The 22,578-nt window shown below is 42.9% G+C and overlaps 2 protein-coding genes across 2 annotated transcripts; one reads left to right on the top strand and one right to left on the bottom strand.

Moving 5' to 3' along the window:
* Window positions 1-613: 613 nt before the first annotated feature.
* Window positions 614-7,631, top strand: amt (aminomethyltransferase). The gene is made up of 9 exons (XM_070968571.1): window positions 614-896; window positions 2,452-2,619; window positions 2,766-2,846; window positions 3,137-3,268; window positions 3,368-3,446; window positions 3,760-3,905; window positions 5,271-5,451; window positions 5,659-5,814; window positions 6,312-7,631. The coding sequence occupies exons 1-9, from the start codon at window positions 762-764 to the stop codon at window positions 6,485-6,487; spliced, it is 1,254 nt and encodes a 417-aa protein (XP_070824672.1). The 5' UTR covers window positions 614-761; the 3' UTR covers window positions 6,488-7,631.
* A 3,137-nt stretch (window positions 7,632-10,768) lies between these two features.
* Window positions 10,769-21,967, bottom strand: pfkma (phosphofructokinase, muscle a). The gene is made up of 22 exons (XM_070968569.1): window positions 21,675-21,967; window positions 20,578-20,651; window positions 20,358-20,435; window positions 19,182-19,371; window positions 18,185-18,350; window positions 17,929-17,973; window positions 17,337-17,445; window positions 17,154-17,249; window positions 16,967-17,059; window positions 16,735-16,860; window positions 16,542-16,606; window positions 13,329-13,392; window positions 13,083-13,229; window positions 12,801-12,871; window positions 12,625-12,712; window positions 12,377-12,529; window positions 12,127-12,291; window positions 11,976-12,037; window positions 11,703-11,814; window positions 11,492-11,591; window positions 11,158-11,263; window positions 10,769-11,064 (listed from the first exon to the last, which is right to left on the bottom strand). The coding sequence occupies exons 1-22, from the start codon at window positions 21,763-21,765 to the stop codon at window positions 10,923-10,925; spliced, it is 2,343 nt and encodes a 780-aa protein (XP_070824670.1). The 5' UTR covers window positions 21,766-21,967; the 3' UTR covers window positions 10,769-10,922.
* Window positions 21,968-22,578: the final 611 nt, after the last annotated feature.

Here is a 22,578-nt window from a genome sequence, read left to right as displayed (position 1 = left end):
CATTGATACCACATTGTTCAAGAGCAAGCACTAATCATTAAAAACAAATTACACTGCACTATGACAGTTACTAATAAATCGGGGAGGACACCTTTGCAATGGACTATAAATGACTTATTGGTCTTGTCACTACTTAATCCTCTTGCTCTCAGGCTCAGATGAGCTTTCTCCATCATTTCCTAACCTGGCAGCATGATAAGCCCCCTGTCTTTGCTAGTTGTCCACAGTTCTGTGCCAGGTCATTTTTTGGTCTGGAGTCCCTCTCTGGGGTGTGATCTGCCTCCATTGGAAGCACATGGCCCAACCATCTGCTTTCCACTTCTGCCATGCTGCATTTCAGTGATGTAGTTGATTTTGTCTTCGTATGTTTAATTCACAGGTTGTGGTCTTGTTTGACCAACTAACACATAGCCATAGACCAGCTGTACCAAACCTACACAAAAAGCAAAAAAGTTTGAAAATAATACTTTTAAGAAACAGTGTCATCACAATGAGAACCAGGTTAAAAGAGTTCAAACACAGTACTGTATTGATGTGTAATCAGATGATCTAATATGCACTTAGTCATTGCACTCGCCGGTAGACTCATCAACTACATTTCCCACAAGCCCTTGCTCCTTCCTCCGATCTATGCCGCTTCATGTGTTTTTGCCAGGAAAGCAGGAATTCCACAGAGTGGAGTCCAAAGAGTTCAGTAACAGCGGAAGTGTTAGCCGTCAGGGCAGCGTGTGTGTGCGACACTTCAGCGAGGACTCAGGTGCATGATGTGGGCTCGGCTGCTGGTTAGGGTCGGGGGTTCGGGGCACGGCCTGCGGGCTTCCAGGGACGGTTTGCTGCGGGTCGCTGGAGCTGGATGTGCGAGGAAGCAGCAGCAGAGGCAGGCTTCAAGTGCAGAGGTGAGCGGAGCCCGAAGAGTCGCTGCACGGTGAACTTCTGTCTCCACAAGTGATCCAAAGTGTTTAGTTTAAAGCAGCTTGATCACAGTTTTCTCGCTGGAAGATGATGCAGGAAGACTGTTATGAGGCCAGACACTGTATCCGTGGGACAGAGTCATTTCATATGGTGATATTAGTATAAGTTAATGATCACTATGTCTGTGACCCTCCAGTTAGTTGATTGTCGTATTTATGATGATTTTCTTCAGATATCTTTGTTAAACTAATATAATATTCTTTTTAAATTGACGTTTAAGACGTATGATCTGTTCATTGTCCTCACCGGTAGGTTTGATATGAATTAAGCTTGTCTTCAACCTCATTGCAAATATTTTGGATTCATACATCCTGAAAGTTTTGGGGTATTTTTGGAATCCGTGTCTAAAGCCATTTTGGCCATCATATTTGAATCGGTGGCTCTGTAAGCGTGGCTGCATGTTCCAGTGAGAACATGAGAGTGTGTCACAGCAGCAGTGAGTCCATGCAGACATAATGTGCATCTGTCCCAGCAGACTGTCGCCCTCCCTCCCTCTGCTGCCTCACATCACTGAGCCGTACAGCATGATTTTTATTAAAACCACGAGTGACTGGCTCTGCGGTACTGTCAGCACTGTCTGGCCTCTGCTTCCAGGCCTCCACATGTGACCTTACCCAGATTCATTCATTCATTCATTCAAAGGAAGTTATGAAGGACATAATACAGCAGACATCAGTTGCATGTGTGATTTTTCAAGCAGCAAAGATAAAAGTCATTGGTGGGAGTCCCTTAAAATGTATCTGATTTGTATTTGGGTGTTTGCACAAAGCAGAAGGGGTAGAGAGTAAAGTCCTGACCACGTGGAGCGCCCTAATCTCAGGTGCTTCATTAAGTGTGTGTGCATATTACAAAGCAGAACACCCACCTCTCCTCTGTTTCTTCAAATTAATAGCTGACTTTGGACTTGAACGGTTTTGTGCAAAGCAGTTGAGTCTTATGTAAAATGCCGACACCTTCTGTCCCATCATGCATTTCTGCTACTGCACTGATAAGCCCCCAACACTGGCAGGTTCAAAGGGCAGAAAGAACGGTCTGTCTTTTGACTGTTGGAAAGATCAGACAAGAAACAGCTTCACATTCAACAAAGATGTGTTATTACGCCCATCATCTCTGTGCTATTTGCAAAACATACTGTGAGTGAATATTTGGATGAGTTAAGGGGAAAAAACCTTTGCGAACATGCTTATTTTAGTACATGCATCATCTCAGGAAGTTGTTAGATTGATATTATTGAACTGAAAACTACAATACAACAATTAGATATGAAGAGATTTCAGAAACATGTCTGACATGTTGTATTTAAACATTGCATAGATACTTAAAATCCTTATTCCAGCTCCTTGAAGGTGCATCATTTCAACAGCCGTCAGGTATCATAATTAATATTTCAAACTTCACTTCCTGTATTTCAGCTGTGATTCCTCTGTTCCCTGTCTTTCTGTTTCTTGCACACTCAGTGAAGTGTTTTCTTTCCTCCAGGCTGCACTGAAGAAGACTCCGCTGTTTGACTTCCACAGGGAGCACGGGGGGAAGATGGTGGGGTTTGCAGGCTGGAGTATGCCTGTGCAGTACAAAGACAGTCACATCGCCTCACACATGCACACCAGAGAGCACTGCTCCATCTTCGACGTCAGCCACATGCTGCAGGTGAGATGAGTTTAGACTGACACTCCTGAACACAGGTAACAAATACAAATTGAAACTCATACATCACATTTATAGACACGTGATTCCTGAAAGAATGCACAAGATACAAATGGGATTGCTGTGTTTAAATACTCTTTTTCTGTCAGACCAAAGTCCATGGCAAAGACAGGGTGACGTTCATGGAGTCCTTAGTAGTTGCAGATATTGCAGAACTGAAGGACAACCAGGTGAGGCGAAGGATTGTTGTATGTTGAACCTGCAGTAACTGATTTTTTTTGTCCAAGCAAGAACTTGTTAGCAAACTGTTGCATATTGACACATCCAGCAGACAGAGCAACATAATCAATAGTTTGGAGCCGTGTTTCTGGCCACCTTATTCGGTTCTCAAAAGGCCCTGTCGACATCCTTGATGGTGTGGAGTCATTTTCTGAGCAGACAGTGTCTCAGATACATATCCTGTGTTTACCTTCAAATCCTCACCCACTCATCTCTGTCTCTCTCCTCCCTCACCCCTCAGGGTACATTGACCCTCTTCACCAATGAAAAGGGAGGGATTATTGACGACCTCATTGTGACAAAGACGAACCAGGGCTACCTCTACGTGGTCTCCAACGCTGGCTGCGCCGACAAAGACTCGGCTCGTATGAAGGTAAATACAGACGAAGTGTGTACAGGGGAGTCTGATAGACTGATGCAAAGCGTCTAATGTGTGTGTGCGTGCATACGTGCTTGTGTGTTTTGCCTGTAGGCCAGACTGGCAGAGTTCAAAGCTGCAGGTTTTGATGTGGACCTGGAGTTCCTTGATGAAGCGCTCATTGCTGTGCAAGGTAAAATATTCATCCTCTGACTTTCTTCTTCCTTACTTTATTCCTTTCCTCCACCCTGTTTAATTTCTTTCTTTCCCCATTTTCCTTTCATTCTCTCAGTTTGACCCTGTCAGTACTTCTCTCATCATTTCACACTTCTGTTGCACATTGTTTCACTCTTTCTTCCATCATTTCTTTTCCACTTGCTTTCACTCTTTCTTCCATCATTTCTTTTCCACTTGCTTTAATGGACTATTTGACTTCCTCTGTGTTGGACTCTGCGTGTCTTACTTCATGAAGATAACATACCAGTTGTTGTGCTGTGTCCTGTCAGGTCCTTCTATGTCTCAGGTGCTCCAGGAGGGGCTGAAGGAGGATCTCAGTAAGCTGACCTTCATGACCTCCACCTTGGCCACTGTGTTCGGTATTCCTGGTTGCAGGGTGACCCGCTGTGGATACACTGGAGAGGACGGGGTGGAGGTCAGCATCTCTGTAGCTCTTTCTTTCTGTGCACCTCCCTTTTTTAACACTGACCTTGAAACATAATGTAAAAGTTAATTTAAAGTTTTTTTTTCCCCACAGTTGTAGACTTTTCCTGAGGCCTTGCAGAGATCTCCAATGACTAGATCTCATTTATAGTCTGCACGCAGTGAACCGTGCGTGTGTTCACTGTTACTTCTGTATATCAGGAAACCACATTTTTTTAGATTTTTTACTGATAATCGATAAAGTGACATGGAACAAGACAGAGTGTCCACAGGCTTCAGACCCTTTGAGGCTGTACTTTGGCATAGCAGTGCTTTGAGCTAACTGCTAACATCAGCATGCTCTCATGCTCACAGTGACAATGCTAACATGCAGATGTTTATTAAGTAAAATGTTTGCCATGTTAACCATCTTAATTTAGCATGTTAGCAGGCTAACATTTGCTAATTAGTACTAAACACAAAGTAGAGCTTAGCCTGATGGGAATCTCATTACTTTTGCACGTATATAGACATAAACCAAACTAAAATTTGAAAAAAAATGTAAAGTTAAGGGGTCACCACAGTTATTACTGTTCATCCTGAGGGGGGCATGAACATGTGCACCAAATATCCCACTGAATTATTTCTCTCAAAACCACAAAGTCAGGAGGTCACTTCATCCTCTGAGCACCGGAAAGGTCTGCGCAAAATTTCACGTCAATCCATCAGATCATTTTTGAGAAATGTCAGTCAGTTGTCGGCCAGACAGAAAGACGCTGTCATCCGCAGAGCCAAGCTGCCAGAGTGACATACTCACAGTTTCCTCCTCCTGCAGGACTCACTGTATTTCCATGAAACCACAAGCAGAAACTGTAAAAGATGGTTTGTGAATCTTTGTATCTTATTCTTGACCGCGGTCAGTTTTTCTTTGCAGTATTTTGTCACTTCCCTTTGTTGTTACTCTCTGAACATGGTGATACGTCTCTTGTTAACACTGTTAAACACAAATATGCTGAACAGTGTTTTGCTGCCAGATTCCAGATTAATATTTGGCTGCATGAATTGACCTTCTTGTCCTCTGTGTTGGCCCACTCTGCTGGAGCTCTGCACAGAGCACGGTGGATGTGGGTGTTTCTCTGTAACAGAGGGAGTGTGTTCCTCACTATTTCCCTCAGTGCAAAGACTCACAAACACAGACTGACTGTCCACAATGCAGTTACTTACTTGACTCATCTGTTCAATACTAATATATATTCATTGATGTGTTTTAATTTCAGTATTGATGAATTAAACTGTGCAGCTTCCAGTTCACGGTTTCCATTTAAACTCCTTGGATGGAGACCCAGCTCTACAGTCTGTCTGTGTCTCTGTGTCCCAGATCTCCGTCCCTCAGTCCAGAGTGGTGGAGCTGACGGAGAAGCTGCTGGCGAACAGCGAGGTGAAGCTAGCCGGTCTCGGCGCAAGGGACAGTCTGCGGCTGGAGGCGGGGCTTTGCCTCTATGGAAACGACATAGATGAGACCACCACACCGGTGGAGGCCACCCTGGTCTGGACCATAGGTCGGATTTTAGCGTTCAATGTGAAATATTTTTAGATTTTTTTAATTTTTTTGAAGAAGGCTGTGGTGGAGCGGGTGGTTTGAGGCCAGGACCGTCCTTTTATCTGTTCCTGTTAGCGGCTAGCTGTTGAGCATAGCACAGTGGTGGTAACTCTCAGCGCTCTCTGTTCTGTGAAGTAACTCCACTGCTTCGTGTTCTCACACACAGGAAAGCGTCGGCGTCAGGCCAAGGATTTCCCCGGTGCTGACATCATTGTACCTCAGATCAAAGCCAAGACCGCCAGGAAGAGGGTCGGTCTGGTGTCCACCGGCCCCCCCGTCAGACAGCACACACCCATACTCGGCCCTGATGGAAAGGTCATAGGTCAGAAAACAACACTGTGGGAGTGGTGGACTGAAGAGAGCTGTGGTACCTCTGAGTGGTGCATAAATGTGAAATAACAGAAACAGCTTTTCGCCATAAAAGAAGTTTAAACAGATAGTTAAGAGTTTTTAAAATGACATAAAATCACCACTACTGACACAAAAAAGATTTAACATTGAAGCCACAGTGAGAAAGACTTTTACATGTGTGTCTTTCATGGTGCTTCCACTGGGGGCTGCCAAAGTCACACAGTTTCAAATCCTACACATTGTGTTTGGTTTCAAGTACATTGTCATTCCCAGCATTTAATGATTGGATGAATAAATAAGTGGATGAATTTAATGTGTAGCCAAACAGTGAGTGGATTAAATTGTCAGTGTGAAACACAGAGCAGGACCATCATAACATCTCAAGTGTAAGGTTTTATTACGGCTCACTGTCTGTTTCTAAAGACAGACATTTCTGAGGAAAGACCTATTCTTTGCTGTTTTATTCAGGTGAGGTGACCAGCGGCTGCCCCTCGCCCTGTCTGAAAAAGAACGTCGCCATGGGTTACGTGGATGCGGCATTCGCTAAGAATGGAACAGCCATCCAGGTCGAGGTCAGGAAAAAAGCGGTGCCCGCCACTGTCAGCAAGATGCCCTTCGTCCCCACCAACTACTATTCTGGATAAGAGGGACACACACAAGCACACACACACACACACACACACACACACACACACACACACACACACACACACACACACACACACACACACACACACACACACACACACAGAGTCCACCCACCCATACACATGCAGACACTCACACTGGCTCATTCCTTCACTCTCTCCCATACTCACCAATGCTGCCCCCTTCTGTTTACCTCCAGCAATGCAACACCAATGTAATACTGTTCACCGGGGAGTCCTCTGAGACGAAATGATCCAAAACGATCAACAGTTACACAGTTCATAACAGGACATAACAGCAAACACAGACTTTGAGCAGGACATTTAAACAGCAGGCTGTCACTCTACACACAGTCAGTATGCGGCCTGTGTGCACTCAAGCAAGTCACATGGTTCCACCTGTGGATGCACAGAATACATAAAAGCAGTATTATTGAGTCTGAGAGTGGTCTGAAGGCACTGGCTTCAACGGCTAAACTGAAGCAACGTACTGCGCTTTCAGTCAGCGAGGCTGTGTGGATCCATGAAGCACAATGACTTTTAGTTGTAGAATATAGGTTTTGCTAATGAAACACGACAGCATTTACTTTGGACCAAAACAAAGAGATTCCAAATGGTTCGTACCACAGAGCCAAATTTCCATTTGTATTGTTGTTAGTCCTAAACATGTTGATCAAGGCTGTGAGGGCGTTTTGGTTCAAGTTATAAACCTGATCACCGCATCAGATGACACCTGAGCAGACTGTCTCTCAGACTGTTTCTGATATAATCATGTGATGAACCTGAAGGAGGACTTTAAACTACATGGTACAATGATGGCATAACTTGAAAAGATATAAGTTGTCATTATGTATGTGCTCTGTCTACTAATGAAATTGAATCTGTTTTAAATGAGGACCTTGTCTTTGGACATTGTGTGGAGCTCTGAATGTCTTTTTATGAAACGCTAACACACTTAATGCAGAAATAATACTACTGATTTGTAGGTTGTCAGTTTTTGTCAGCTCTGTCTTGAAGGTGCACTGAATGTGTCATCGTGAATTTTAGTATTTAATACATTTTCATGTAGACATTTGAAATAACGTTCATGTGATTAGAAAATATCTTCTCTTTATTAAAGACAAAATCCTTTTCATTTTTCCATGATTTTATTTTTCTATCAGACTGAACAGTTACATGAAAATAAGACATTCCTCTTCACATTTCATCATTTTGGCTCCTAAGGAAGGGTCTGGAGGGGTCCTGAGATATGGAACAGGGTGAGGGTCACATGAGGAAAAAACAGACAAAAAAGTCTGAATTCTGCCTCTTTCTCAATGTTTGTCTCATAATTCTGACTGCAGCTTGTTTCCATCCATCCATCCATTATCTACCGCCTATCCCTTTCGGGGTTGCGGGGGGCTGGAGCCTATCCCAGCTACAATGGGCAAGAGGCGGGGTACACCCTGAACTGGTTGCCAGCCGATTGCAGGGCCACATGTAATGACAAACAAACATTCACACTCACGGACAATTTAGAGTCATTAATTAACCTAATGAGCATGTTTTTGGTCTGTGGGAGGAAGCCGGAGTACCCGGAGAGAACCCACGCATGCACAGGAAGAACATGCAAACTTCACACAGAAAGGCCCCGCCTGACCCGGGGATCGAACCGGCAACCTTCTTGCTGTGAGGCACGCGCACTACCTGCTGCGCCACCGTGCAGCCAGCTTCTTTCCTTTTTCTGATTTTATTGACAACAATACAACAGGCAACATATAAAAAATACAACAACAACAAAAACATATCAGAGATGCACAGACTTACTTACAAAGACAGACTGAGACATGACTTGATACAGTTTGATAAACTGGTTTTTGGGGGACAGAATCCTGATGGATGAGTCACAACTTTTTAATTCATTTATCAAAACAAGGTTTCAAAACAAGTCTGTTGTTGTCACTGTCCAAACTTTTACTGGCGTCGAATTATAAAAAGAACATTTTGAAAAACAATGCCATTTCTCAGTTTTGACATTTGATATGCTGTCTTTGAGTCATTTTCATGTAAATGTGGGGTTTCAATGTTTTGAAAATCATCACAGTCTGTTTTCTATCCACATGTTGCACAGCATCCCAATTTTTTTGGAAATGGTTTTATTATACTTGTAAGAAAGAAGTAGGCCTGAAAAACCCTTAAATCAGTTCTGTTCACTTAGAGACTCCTGTTTTTTATTATGTTGTGTAATGTGTAATTTAGGCTATTTCTACACGTCTCAGTATGTTTCTTTGTGCGTTCTGTTGCAGTAGAAAAAGGTTTTTCACTTCTTACTCACAAATATTAACACATCTTATTTTATCTGTATTTACCACTCCTCCCTTTTATAGGGCAGCAGGTATCTTCAGTTTGAGTTAATACTTGTTGAGTCGGTTTAATGAATCATCTAAGAGCTCTTTGTGGCGTCAAAAGAAAAAGTAGAGCTGTGATGTCATCACTTTTTGCCCAACTTAAAATGCAATCAGGAACAGGTGATAAAAACACTTGAATTAACTCAGAAAGGTTGTTCAAAGATACAGACGCAGTGTTACATGGACAAACAGCAGCTGTTCATCTTACTGGATTATCAGTGTACTGGATAAACAAGGCTGAAAACACCATGAGACAGTTTTAAGTGAAGTTAATCTGAGACCTACATAAAAACATCATGCTGCATTGCAGTCAACAGGCTAAGCTCAGACCATTGTCTTTGCCACATGCACTCTACTCACCTGCAGACAATTTAGATGTCATTTCCTCACCAATAAATATATCAGCGTCATCCTCGCCCACGCCTCAAAACTGGGTTTTGCTTATCGTTTCACTTCACTTGTATGTTTGAGCTTCACTGTGCAGAATGATGTATGCGCAGTTTGACACTAGAGGCTGTTTTCTCAGTCAGAGTTAAAGATGTGTGCAAACAGTGGACACAAAAAGACGGACTGATACTTTGACACGCCCTGAATGTTTTAACCTAAATCACAACAGCGTGCTCAAAACCAGGTCACACCTTTATTTGTTCTAAATCTTAACTGTGCATGTAGATTATACACTACTCGCAGAAAGTCAGGGATATTCGGCTTTCGGTGAAATTTCAGGATGAACCTAAAATGCACTATAACCTTTAAAGGAGAACTTAATTTGACCTCTAAACTTTTGCATCCAACTGTTCAATGTTTCAGTGCTTTTTCATACAACTTTTCACCAATTAGAACATTTTGACATCATGAGACCAAGGCGAAACCTAACAATTGATCAACATTACGTCGCCATTGTGAGGAATTCAAACAGGATGTTCTCAGAGGGAAGTGGCCACTGAGCTTGGAGCAGTGTTTCTCAATTCCGGTCCTCGGGCCCCACTGCCCTGCACGTTTTAGATGTTTCCCTCCTCCACCACACCTGATGCAAATGATCAGCTCATCATCAAGCTCTGCAGTGGCCTGATAACGAGCCACTCATTTGAATCAGGTGTGTTGGAGCAGGAAGGAGAGCGCTATGCATCAGCCAGTGGTGTCACCAGACGAGCCTTTGGTGATGGTGGTGTTACAGTGTGGGCAGGTGTGTCCAGTCAATACAGAACTGCCCTACACTTTGTGAATGCTACAGTGACAAGCCCACACTACCTGAATAACATCATAATCCAGTCATTGTGCCCCTGCATGAACAACACAAGCCTAATTCATCTCATCAAGGTCGCATCATTAGGGAAAGGCTGCTGGAGACTGGGGTACCTCAAATGGCGTGGTCTGCACTTTCTCCAGACCTGAATCCCATAGAAAACCTATGGGATCAGCTGAGTTGCTGTGTAGAGGCTCGTAACTCTGTATTCCAGAACCTCAAAGACCTGAGGACCGCCCTTCAAGAAGAGTGGGATGCCGTGCCTCAGCAGACAATAAGTCGACTTGTGAACAGCATGAGACGTCATTGTCAAGCTGTAATTGATGCTCAAGGGCACATGACAAGTTATTTAGACACTTACATTTTTTATTGTGGTATACCCACCACTGCTGTTGGCTTTTGTTTCAATAAATTGTTTGAGATGAGGAAATCACCATTGCATGCTTCTACTTAAATGCCCTACTTTTATGATATACCATCACTGTAGCTTGAACTTTTTCCATTTTCCATAAATTTCACCAAATATCCCTAACTTTATGCGAGTAGTGTATGTAAATTAATAAGAGTCTTATTCTAATTGTCAATTTCTCAGGACACTTCATATTCTGCTCTTTTTAAAATGAAGGACAAATAATCACAGTTTTTAAAATATACAGTATCTTTAATACGTTTCTTGATATCTGGTATCTTCTGCAAAATTGATTCACTGACAGTTCTGAGAGTTGGCAGAGCTACAGAACAGCACACAGCTACTTTCACCAAGCATGTGGACAAGAAAAAGACTTTGTGTTGGGACGCTCTATTTCGCAAGAGGAATCATCTTCTTGATCACGTGCTCCATGTCGGTGTGTTCGGATGTGTCCAGCTTAATGTCGTACTTGGCCAGAATCTTCATGATGGGCCTGATCTTCAGCCACCACTGTGTCTTGGGGATGCGGTGCCTGCAGAAGACAGAGGCAGGATCACTCTACACATTCACCATTAAACACATTACTTGTGGTACACTGAATCATGTGGAAAATAACGCAACGTACTCGAAGTCTGTGTCCTCCTTCAGGTCAGCAAGAGGCTGGAAGGTGAGCGCCCTCTTCCTCATACCCAGCACGCAGGCAGAGTCTGGTGTGTTGGCGAAGATTCGACCTACACGACACAGGAAGCGAAACAGTCCACTCAACACGCCATGTAAAGCTCATTACTATCAACTACCAATAAACAGAGCATTATTCATTCCTGTTGGCAGTGTTAGTGGATGTTTTCAGATCTTTAAGTGAAAGCAGCAATACCGCAGTGTGAAAATACTCAACTACTCTATGTTGCATCATGTTTTTAAATTCAGATGTATTTTATGCTGCTTTCAGGGCCACATACCATGTCGATAGCACTCCTTGAGTTTCTCAGTCAGCCACAGAATAGACTTGGCTCCCATCTTTGTGCCAAAGTTTCTGTCGAAGGGGGTTGGAGTTCCACCCTGCAGTCAGTAAAGGACAGGTAAAGGAAGGTGTTTCATCCATTACATAGCGATATAGATTCAGTTCTGGTTTTCTTGCAGTAGATTGGATGCTTCACAGCATGAGCTGACCTGCTGCATGTGTCCGAGAACGTTCTTGCGGCAGTCGAAGATGCCTTTGCCCTCCTCAGAGTACAGGTTGAAGATGAAGTCAGTGGTGTAGTTGGCATTACTATTCTCATTCCTATTGTGGAATGAACAGTGACAGATTGTTTCCCTGCTGAGTAAAAGCCCTTTTTCACAGTAGAAATGACATATCTAAGCATTCACCAACTACTGGCCTTTGAACACCATACTTCAATTCATATCTGCTGTGCTGCTGGGTCACACCAGACCAAAACCTACCTGAGAACCAAACCTCTCTTCACTGTTGTCTTCATCTTCTCCAAAAGATGCTCTACGTTCACCTGCAGGCCGAGTCCACAGATCACCATCAGAACACATCACTGTTTAAGGTGCAGGGACACTGGACAAACAGGTGGTGCCATCAGCTCACCTCCAGGTCTTTAATGCTGAATTTTTCTTCAAAGATGTAGGCGGCGTCAGCCCCAGCAGCCAGACCGGCCATGGTGGCCAAGTAGCCGCAGTATCCACCCATAGTCTCAACGATGAACACACGGCGCTTAGTCCCGGCTGCAGACTGCTTGATCCTATCACAGGTCTATAGAAAAAAAGATAGAAGAAATGCATTTAGCTGGGGGTTTTTTTAGCATATGTGTGTTTGCATCTGCTGTTGAGGCATTTACAGAGGTGATGGTGTTGAGGGCAGTATCAGCGCCAATGCTGAAGTCAGAGCCGGGGACGTTGTTGGAGACGGTGGCGGGGATCACCACCATGGGAATGCACATCTCCTCGTACTTCTCCCTGGCCTGAACCAGCTCCAGGCCTCCAACATACGCCTGCAGCCGGGGAGGAGGATGGAGAGCAATTCCTTTCAGTGATTTTTTTTTTTTTTTTTTTTTTGGTCTTAAAGGAGATGGCTGTCATATCTTACCTCAAATCCACCGATGATCACCAAAGCGTGGATGTTGAATTTGGCGATGTTCTGACTGATTTCCTCCAACACTTTATTTGGCAGAGTTCTTTGGGACATAGAAACAAATCCGCCAGTGAAACAGTTTGTAGTTTTGTAACAAATCTCACACCACTGAAAAAAAGCTCATGTTTTACCTCTTGGTGCCCAACATTGAGCCTCCTTTTCCAGTCCAGCCACTCACTGAAGTCCAGTTGATAGGTTCAATCTGCAGTGAGGAATTATGTATGTATGTATGTATTATTATATGTAAGTATGTATTAGTATTTGTATGTATGTATTAGTATAATTATTTTTTCCTGGATTCTTTGGTTCATGCCGTAATTGTCTTTCTCTGGCTTTGTCACCTGCCTGTCTGTTCTGCCAATAGCACTTTCACAACTCTGTGTCCATATTTCAGAAGGGAAATGTCCACTTACATGTCCTTGAGCTAGACCGTCAAATCCGTCATGAACAGCCAGCATGGTGTGACCCTGGATGATGCCCATCCTGACCGCTGAACGGACAGCAGCATTCATACCAGCACAGGGAGCACCGATATTCATGATGGCCACGTTGATGTTGCTCTGGTCAGTAAGAGAGAGATTGTTTATGTCTGTTTGTTATAGAAAACCATCTTTGTTAACAGTGGTAAGAGGCGGGCTTAGAGAATGGAAGATGTTTACCTTAACGTCCGGGGGGTTGATGTGAGCCAGCAGCTTGTAGGTGTTCCAGTTGTTCTCAAAACTCCTGCACATCATAAATAAAGCCGAGTGTTGGTCGTTCAGAGTTACATTATCAATCAGAATAAAGAAATACACTCTTGTTTTTAAATATTTTAAAGGTGGTCCTCTTAAATTGTGATGTGAAGATCTTGGCCAAAGTCCTTGCCCTGCGCCTAGAAACCACAATGCACAACATGATATCTGCTGACCAAACTGGTTTTATTTCAGGCCGCCACCCATGTACAAATGTCCGTCGGCTCCTAAATATTATCCACTCTCCTGTATCCAGCGCAGTACCTGAGGTGGTTATCACACTGGACGCATAGAAAGGGTTTGATAGGGTAGAATGGAGATATATTTGCATGTTTCAAGAAATTCGGATATGACCCCAATTTTATTTCATGGATTAAACTTTTGTATACCTCACCCAAAGCCTCTATAATTACAAATGGTAATGGGGGGGAGCATAGAGTATCTCTATATGCAGATGATTTATTAGTGTATGAATCTGACCCTGTTACATGTGCTCCCCATATTATCCACACTCTGAGGAGATTTGGTGCTTTTTCTGGGTACAAACTGGACTTCAGTAAAAGTGAATGTTATCCTGTTAATGACTTGGCTCTTCAAATACAAAACGGTGCTCTTCCATTCCACATGTCCAAAAATGGCTTTAAATACCTTGGCATTAATATTACAAGGGACATGTAAAATCTTTACCAAGAAAACTTCTATCTGCTATTTGAGAAAGTCAAATTAGACCTGAAGAAATGGAAACTACTTCACCTATCCTTAGCAGGGAAGGCGAACTGTATCAAAATGAATGTGTTCCCCAAGTTTCTTTACTTGTTTCAATGTATCCCACTTTATCTCCCTAAATCTTTTTTAAATCTATTGATAAGGCTTTAATTTCATTTAAATGGGATGGGAAGAAGCCTAGAATATGGTTAGAACTGTTACAGAGGCCTAAAAAGCTAGGTGGCTTAGCTCTTCCAAATTTTTGTCATTATTACTGGGCCTCAAATGTTCAAAAAATCAGATATTGGCTCCATACTCCTGACACAAACTGGTGCGACTTTGAAGTTGCATCTTGCACCTCCACCTCTCTTAGAGCCCTGGTCACCTCCAGCCTTCCCCTCTCTATCTTAGAGATACACTAACAACCCTATAGTCATAAACACCCTCAAAATATGGTTTCAACTTAGATGAAACTTTGGGTTTAAAAACCTTCTCCATCTAAGTCCCATACACAATAATCACCTTTTCCCCCCTGCTAGGTTAGACTCTGAATTTACTCTTTGGCAGAGATGAGGCATTCATCACTTTAAGGATTTGTACATAAACTCTATTTTCGCAAGCTTTGATGATCTATTGCACAAATTTGGCCTCTCGCGGTCTAGCTTATTTCGATATTTCCAAGTCCGCCACTCCCTTCAACATCATGATCCCAACTTTCCATATGTAACATCACCTTCCGGTTTAGATGATCTGTTAAAATCTCCATTCAACTCTAAAAGACTTATCTCAAGAATTAATGATTGCATAAACTCTTTTAAAAACGCAACACTGGCAAAGCTCAGGGCAGACTGGGTGGATGAGTTGGGGGAGGACTTGGAAGAGGACATTTGGGAGAACGCTCTACTTAGAGAAAATGACAGCACTTCCTATGCCAAATTAAACATTATACAATTCAAGATCCTACAACGCACACATTACTCCAAAGCAAGGCTAAAATATATCCTATCACAGATGCAAGCTGCGACAGCTGTTGAAACACTCCTGCTGATTTAACACATAGGTTTTGGTCATGTCCAGCCCTGGCAACCTATTGGTCTACCATTTTTAAAACGTTGTCAGAAGAGTTGAATATTAATCTTCGACCCAACGTAGCTATGGCCATATTTGGTACCAGATATAGAAGACATGCAACATTAAGGAAAAGTTATAAAAACATAATTGCTTTTACAGCACTGCTTGCATGTAGAAGAATATTATTGCGTTGGAAATCAATAAACCCACCCAAAGTGTCTCTGTGGTTTAGCGACTTGACACAATTCATACAATTAGAGAAAATAAAATAAATAAATTGGTCCAGGGACAAATTCTTTTCTGTCTGGAATCCAGTGTTGATACACTTAGGTAAATTCAAAACTGCCCACTTAAGTACCAAGTAGCAGCCATCTTGCACTTGCATTTATATATGTGAATGTGATTGAATCCACGTGAATCATGTCTTGTTTAGTGCACATTTTCACGGCTGGCAAGTCCAGGTATATGCTCATTTTGTTATATTTGTACGTGTATGTATATATGTGTATATGTATGTGAGTGTGTATATGTATGTATATACACATATATCGACATATGTTTATTTATTTCATTTATTTTCTTTTCTTTCTTTCTTTCTTTCTTTCTTTCTTTCTTTCTTTCTTTCTTTCTTTCTTTCTTTCTTTCTTTCTTTCTTTTTTTTTTTTTTTTAACTGGATTGGTGTCCAACACAGGTCGGGGGGTGGGGTCATCTCTATCAGGGATAAGGTTGATGTTTTTATTATTTTATTATCTTACTTTTAGTATATTTTTTTCCTTGTTTTATGTATTTTGTTGCGTGTTTTTATTTTGTCCTGTATATTTTCTTTGTTCAATGCATTGACACTGTGCTAATATAAATATGAGCCTGCAATAAGCTGCCAAACTTTTTACACTATTTAATTGTAATCAACCATTTTTAAAAACTATTATTAATTCATTTGAATGTAATATTAATGATGCATTAGAAACCCCAAACTAAAAGAACTAAATAGCCACACATGATTTCTTTTTCCCCACTTCAAATTATGAACGATAATTTACTTTTAGAGTTGGCTACATTTATTTAAAATGTAATTTTTTTGTCATTCATTGTGTATGTGATCATATTCCATTAAACACTTAATTTGAAGCTAATTTACCATTCACAATTTGCATTTTCAAAGAGAGTTCTGTCAGATTTTTAAGGCCTGTAAGCGGTGTGCTAACCACAGAGCAACAGCTCAGATGTGCTGGCAGGAGTTTGGCCAATCTTGCTCTGTGGGTTGGATTTCCAGTCATTTTTAGGCAGCACACAGCAATTCATTAAGTTATTACAATTAATTAATTGTCATCAGACTGGTCTACATTTAAGGGGTGAATACTTACTTTCCTCTGAGCTTGATGGCATCCTCAAATCTGCCCTCAGCCATGGCAGCGGTCACGTCTTTGGTCTGTGGCAAAGAGAGCAAGAGATGAAGAAATCCCTCACTGGTCTGTCAGTGCTTTTCCTCCAAAACAAGTAGAGAACCACCTAAGAAAGAGCAGTAACTCAAACCTGGTGGGAAATATTATGACATACCACTTGCACACACTCCATGAGCGGCAGTCTGACTGCCTGGTTCCCGGACAAGCTGACCACACAGGCAGGAGTGTCTGGAGTGGCCTCCAGCAGCGCCATCACCGCCTCCACACCCATCCTGCTGCCCTGGACGACACATGCAGTCACATCATCAGGTGTGTGTGTGAGAGTTGGAGAGGCAGTGAGAGCTTTAAACTGTCCTTTATATTTGGTGCTTTATTGAGACACTTGCCAGGATTCTGTCGAAGGCGGAGGGCGTTCCTCCTCTCTGTACATGTCCAAGAATAGTGGTGCGAGTATCAAAGCCGAGCCTGTCAGTCACCAGCTGGAGACAAATAAATCCATGTGTTAGGATGCCATTTTGTCGGTGCAATGAGGAATAGTACTTTACCACGCTGACATTAGAAAGACGGGCTTGCCTTTTTAATCTGGTCAGATGTGATCGGTTTGCCATCTCTAGCGATCGCACCCTCAGCCACAATGATCACATTCAGACGAGAACCTCTGGCCCTTTGCTAAAAAATGAGGGAAATACATTCATGCAGTCTGAATGTTGCGTTAGTGTGTCGAGCAGGTCGACGGGCAAATAAAGGCACACATACGTCTGCCAGCCTCCTGCAGAGGTGGTTCTCCCAGCCGTCATCTGGGGGCATCTCTGGAATGAACACCCAGTCCGCACCACAGGCCTGGGCCGTCACCAGGGCCAGGTACCTGCAGACAGCCACACACACAAAATAAGCCCATGCACCAGCAATATGTGTACATGACTCAGGTACAAGTGTACATGTCTGTGCAAACACAGGCCTTTTGCCTTTAGTGTGACAGTTGTCAGCAGAGATGTGACAGGAAATGGGGGGAAAGAGAGGATGCGACAAGTACAATGTCAGCATCTGAAACCACTTGTTAAAATATCTGTGATAGCTTTTGATCCTTTTTTTTCTAGAATTAAAATGAATATTGATATGAATAAATGCTATTTTTTGGCATTTATTGTATATAGTCACATGGATAAAAGCAAACAAAGTGAACATTATTTCATTTCCTAGAGAACATATAGTAGACTGAGGCCAAAAATATATTCAAATAGGTAGAAATATATTCTATTTTAGACCAGTGATGACGAACACACACACACACACACACACACGGACCAGATACACACACACACACGGACCAGACACACAAGGCACTGACCCACAGTGTCTGCCCATCACTTCCAGGATAAATGTCCTCTGGTGGCTGGGGATGAACAGAGAGAATTTTGTTAAGATTAGACAGAATATGCCCTGTTTTGATGTACTAAATCAACCTACCACATCAAACAACACACTCTCTCTTCATGTCTACTGGTCTTTGCTGCTGCTGTGATCTAATTCCATCCTTGTTCAATATGAAAGTGAATCTTCTGCATCATTGCGTGCTCAGACGGAGGGTTACAGTGATGTCTGACCTCTGTGCGGTTGTGGTGATGGCATCCACCACCTCCACGATGCGGTGCAGGGCAGAGTCGGTGCCAATGGTCATGTCGGTGCCACAGAAGTCGTTGTCGATGGAGCCCACCATGCCCACAATGTTCAGGTGGGAAGATTTCTTGGCTTCGTCTTCTGTAATCTTACCTGTAGAAAATGAAAGAACAGACAGGGGATTATTAGTCGTCAAGATATTTCCTGAACACAAAAATGGTGACGTCATGGTGGTGCCACATTGAAATTCAATGGATCATCAAAATAATTCACTGTGCAGAACAAAAAATGCATTTCTGACATTGTCAAGGTAGCCAGCAAGATAACTGGCACACAGCAGCTTTCTCGGACATCTACAACCGACAGGTCAATAGGAAGGCTCAGTCGATCTTGGCCACACTGACCACCCACTTTTAGGAGAACTTGTTCTTCTTCCTTCTGGCCGGCGATACAGGTTCCCCAGGGTTAGAAGCAATAGGTTTACATTTTCTTTTATTCCAAGTGCAATAAATGTTCTTAATTTGCACTGAGTCTTGGTGGATTCAAATTGTCTGCACTGTCTACAAGCACTCCATATGGTCCTGAGACTCAACTATTAGTATTGTTTTTATTCCTTTATAGATTTATTTTTCTATGGACAGCTTGATGGATCAGCTTATCTATCTTATGCATGGTTGTTGTGGCTGTGATTGTTGTTGGCATTGCTTTGATTGCCTTGACTGTCTCTTGTATGTTGAACTGCACTGCAAACCAAATTTCCCCTTGAGGGACAATAAAGATCTGAACTGAACTGAACTGAACTGAACTGAACTGAACTGAACTGAACTGAACTGAACTAATTTAGATTCATCCTCTGGGAACCAAGAATGGTGAGATATGTGAGACTGGACCAAAGCGGTGGACTGGCCACCAGACAGAGAACAGACTGAGGGGTTAAGGCTGAGGGATTTATTATTCTCACACCCACTACGTTTTTCTCTTTACCGGCTCGGACGAGGTCGACCAGCAGTGAGCTCCACTCGGTCCTGAACTGGTTGGCTCCAGTCAGACTGCCGTCGCCTCCGATCACACACAGGTTGGTGATGCCCAGCTTCACAAGGTTGCGAGCTGCTGTCATGCGACCCTCTCTGGAGCGGAAGTCCTTGCAGCGGGCGCTGCCTATGACTGTACCTCCCTAACACATAAAGAGGAGAAGCTGGTTTTAGTACAGTGACTGGTATGCAAATGTACTCTGTCTGTAATGATGCAGCCATTACATTTAACTCCACAATGTTTATCCACAGCAGTTATCCAGTATTACCCCTTAGATATTCATCTCTATGTGATGTGCATCAGGGCAACCGTACCCTCTCCATTACTCACTTTGACACACTTCATCAATCTTGGCATGTGAATCCTTTTTGACTGACAGGCCTCTTTATTTAGACAACACCTGATGATAGACATGTGAATCATAATACCACCGATCAAAAATCAGTTTCTCGTGTTATCAGAGCTTGTGAGATGCTGGAGGAGGAAGGTCTTGACTCCAAGTGGAGAAGGTGTGTTAAAGGTTAAAGGATCAGTTCACCCAAGTTAGAACATCTCCTCTAATGATGTTCAGCCCGGCAGCTCTTTCAGAGATCAAGAGTCTACTCTGCATAATCCACAGACCTCACTGTCAACAGTTTTCACTGGAGGGGCCAAACCAACTGTTTCCAGTGTGTTCTGTGCATTATTAAGAGTAACAGACGCCTTTTATGGACAGACAAATTGCTGCTGTGATGTTTCAGTGCTGCGAGCGAACAGAATAACCTCCACTGTACTGATGTGACAGCAGAAGTCTCAAGGTGGATATATGAACACCTGGATGAATTAACCCCAAACGATGAGGTGATCCACAGTCTGAGAGATTCTCTGGCAGCCTTTTATTTGACTTACTTCAACTGTTAAAGAATATGTTAATGTGGTTAGATTTAAAAAAAAAAAAAAAAAAAAGACAGAAAAAAGAAGACAGAAACCAAAACTATCTCCATGGCTACACACCAGTAAAGATAATATATTTTGGTTGAACTGATCACACAAGTTTTTCACATCTGAACATTTCTGCATATTTTCGTGTCTGGGTAGCTTTTTTCTGTGTTTCTGTGTGTGTCGACTTGGCTGCATGTCGTCACTCACCAGCTGAAGCATCATGGACACACTCTCCCATGTGGCGAGGCGAATGTGGTCTCCTCCATCCACCAGACCCTGGTAGCCCTGCAGCACACAATAACATGCACTGTGGATACAAATGCAACCTCTTTTCTTTCAGATATATACAAATCTCTCCTGGGCTTGAGAGTCCCTGTGTTGTGCTCATTTGCAGCACTGTGACGTGTGAACTGTGTGCAGCTCGAACCTCATGAACAAAGTAGACTTTGGCTCCAGTGTAGAGACCAACTCTGACTGTGGCTCTCACAGCAGCGTTCATACCTGGGACACACAAATAACATGATCTGTGAGGTCTAATTTACTCAGTTTACAAGACAATGCTAGAATCTTTTCAACACCTTCTGTCAGATGTCAGTTTAAGATTCAGACACCCATCTTAACCTTTATGTCACTTGACCTGTACATTGGCAACAGATAAGACAAAAATAGCCAGCGGGGAAAGGACACGAGTTTACGGGAGTGTATGTCTTGTGTACCATCTTGCCCCCGGATGCCCAGCACACGAGAAGGCCACAGTGTGAGCTTGTGTTGTTGAAGGCTTGCATGCTGCAGCTCCTGTTTCATCAGACAGCAGCTGTGGATTGGGGGCGTTTCTCTCCTCCATACCAGAAAAAGGTCAGCGGCACTAAAATTAGCCCCAAAGATGCAAAATAAGGTAACACGGGCAGATAAAGCCTCTCCACAAAGGGTTAGAGTCAGCTTTGGAGAGGAAGAAGACAAGAGGACCATGAGACGTCATCATCGACAGGAGCTAGTTAAACAAAGGAAAATACGACCCGTATGGACGATATCTTAAATAACTCTCAGACCAAACCCGATTTGTAAAGTTTAGATTTTTAATCTGCTGCTACAAATTTAATCAAATGTGTGTTTAATGGCTTTTTTCATTTTGAAAAGACATTTGCCAAAATATACACCAAAACCCTGGTGGTGACATAATCTAATCATGCAGATTTGAAAACGGATTTACAGCCAAACATCCATCAACTTCTAACAGCAGCTCATCAACTGTGCGTCTCTGACATCTTGGAAAAAAGCTCCTTGACCTTTCTGTTCTTTGGCTCCTGAACTTACTCAGGATGTCATGTAGTCAGAGCATTAACGTGATACTTTAATGGGCCTGATAAGATGGAGGCCGCTGCCTCTACAGCTGGTTGGGATTCGGTGTTGCACTCAGACGCATCAGCAGGGAAGATGCTGTTCCCACAGCGTGTGACTCATTTTGTGTTTTAACAGTTCAAACTAAAGCTGTGATAAAATACTGGAGCCTCATCCTCTGCTTACCTTGGGCGTCCCCGCCTGATGTCAGCACAGCGATGGAGCGTCCAAGGCCCATCTTTGTGGGGTCCATGGTTGGGTGCAGATTCTTGGACATGTTTCCAGGGGAACTGGGGGTCAGACAGGTGGGAACAACGAAGGGAAAAGGAGAAAGAGCAGAGCAGGGCTGCTTGTCCTTCACTCTCTGCTCCTCAGGTGAGGTGCGAGTGAAGGCACAGGCTTTATAGACTACTGATCCCAACCCTGCCCCGAGCCCCCTCCCACTGACCCCCTCCACCACTTGCTCAAACAACACTACTAAATATACTTCAGGCCAAGCTTAGCACCTGCACTGGACAGTTACAGACAGGGAAACACAACACATGACACTCATGTGACAGGAAACACTTCAGATAGGAAATTTCAAAATTAATACTTTCAAAGCAACAAAATAATGAGAAGGTCTGTGAAGGAAAATTGTTTTATTTTGTCACTTTTACACATGAAATTAGCCCGAGAAGAACAGCTGCAACTCAAAAGTTCCTGAAAAAAGGACATGTGTAATAGTCAATGAACAAAAATCAAAGCATTTTACAACAGTTTGTCACAATATTAACTACTTGAATTCACCTCCTTGCTCTCTGCGAGCTCATCATGACGTCTGACATTTAATAGCCTCAAAGAAAACACTCCAAGTCAAACTGACTCAGCAGCAGGGTGAATGTCACATGTACTGTGTAGTATCAGTACTGTCCTCTCCAAACGGGATACTGTGTTGCATGATTTACCATCACGCTGATATGTGCACCTTGTAACGTATCCAGAAAAGGGCTCAAACTCTACATCTGGTCCAGAGGCAGTCTGGGAAATGTAAGACAGTATGATGTATGTTCTTTGATGCAATAAAGATGGAGGTTTTCCACATCTTAAT

The sequence above is a fragment of the Chaetodon trifascialis genome, chromosome 8 (assembly GCF_039877785.1).
Source record: "Chaetodon trifascialis isolate fChaTrf1 chromosome 8, fChaTrf1.hap1, whole genome shotgun sequence".
Classification (NCBI taxonomy): domain Eukaryota; kingdom Metazoa; phylum Chordata; class Actinopteri; order Chaetodontiformes; family Chaetodontidae; genus Chaetodon; species Chaetodon trifascialis.
The sequence above is the reverse complement of the archived record's forward strand: the minus strand, read 5'-3'. Positions and strand labels throughout refer to the sequence as shown.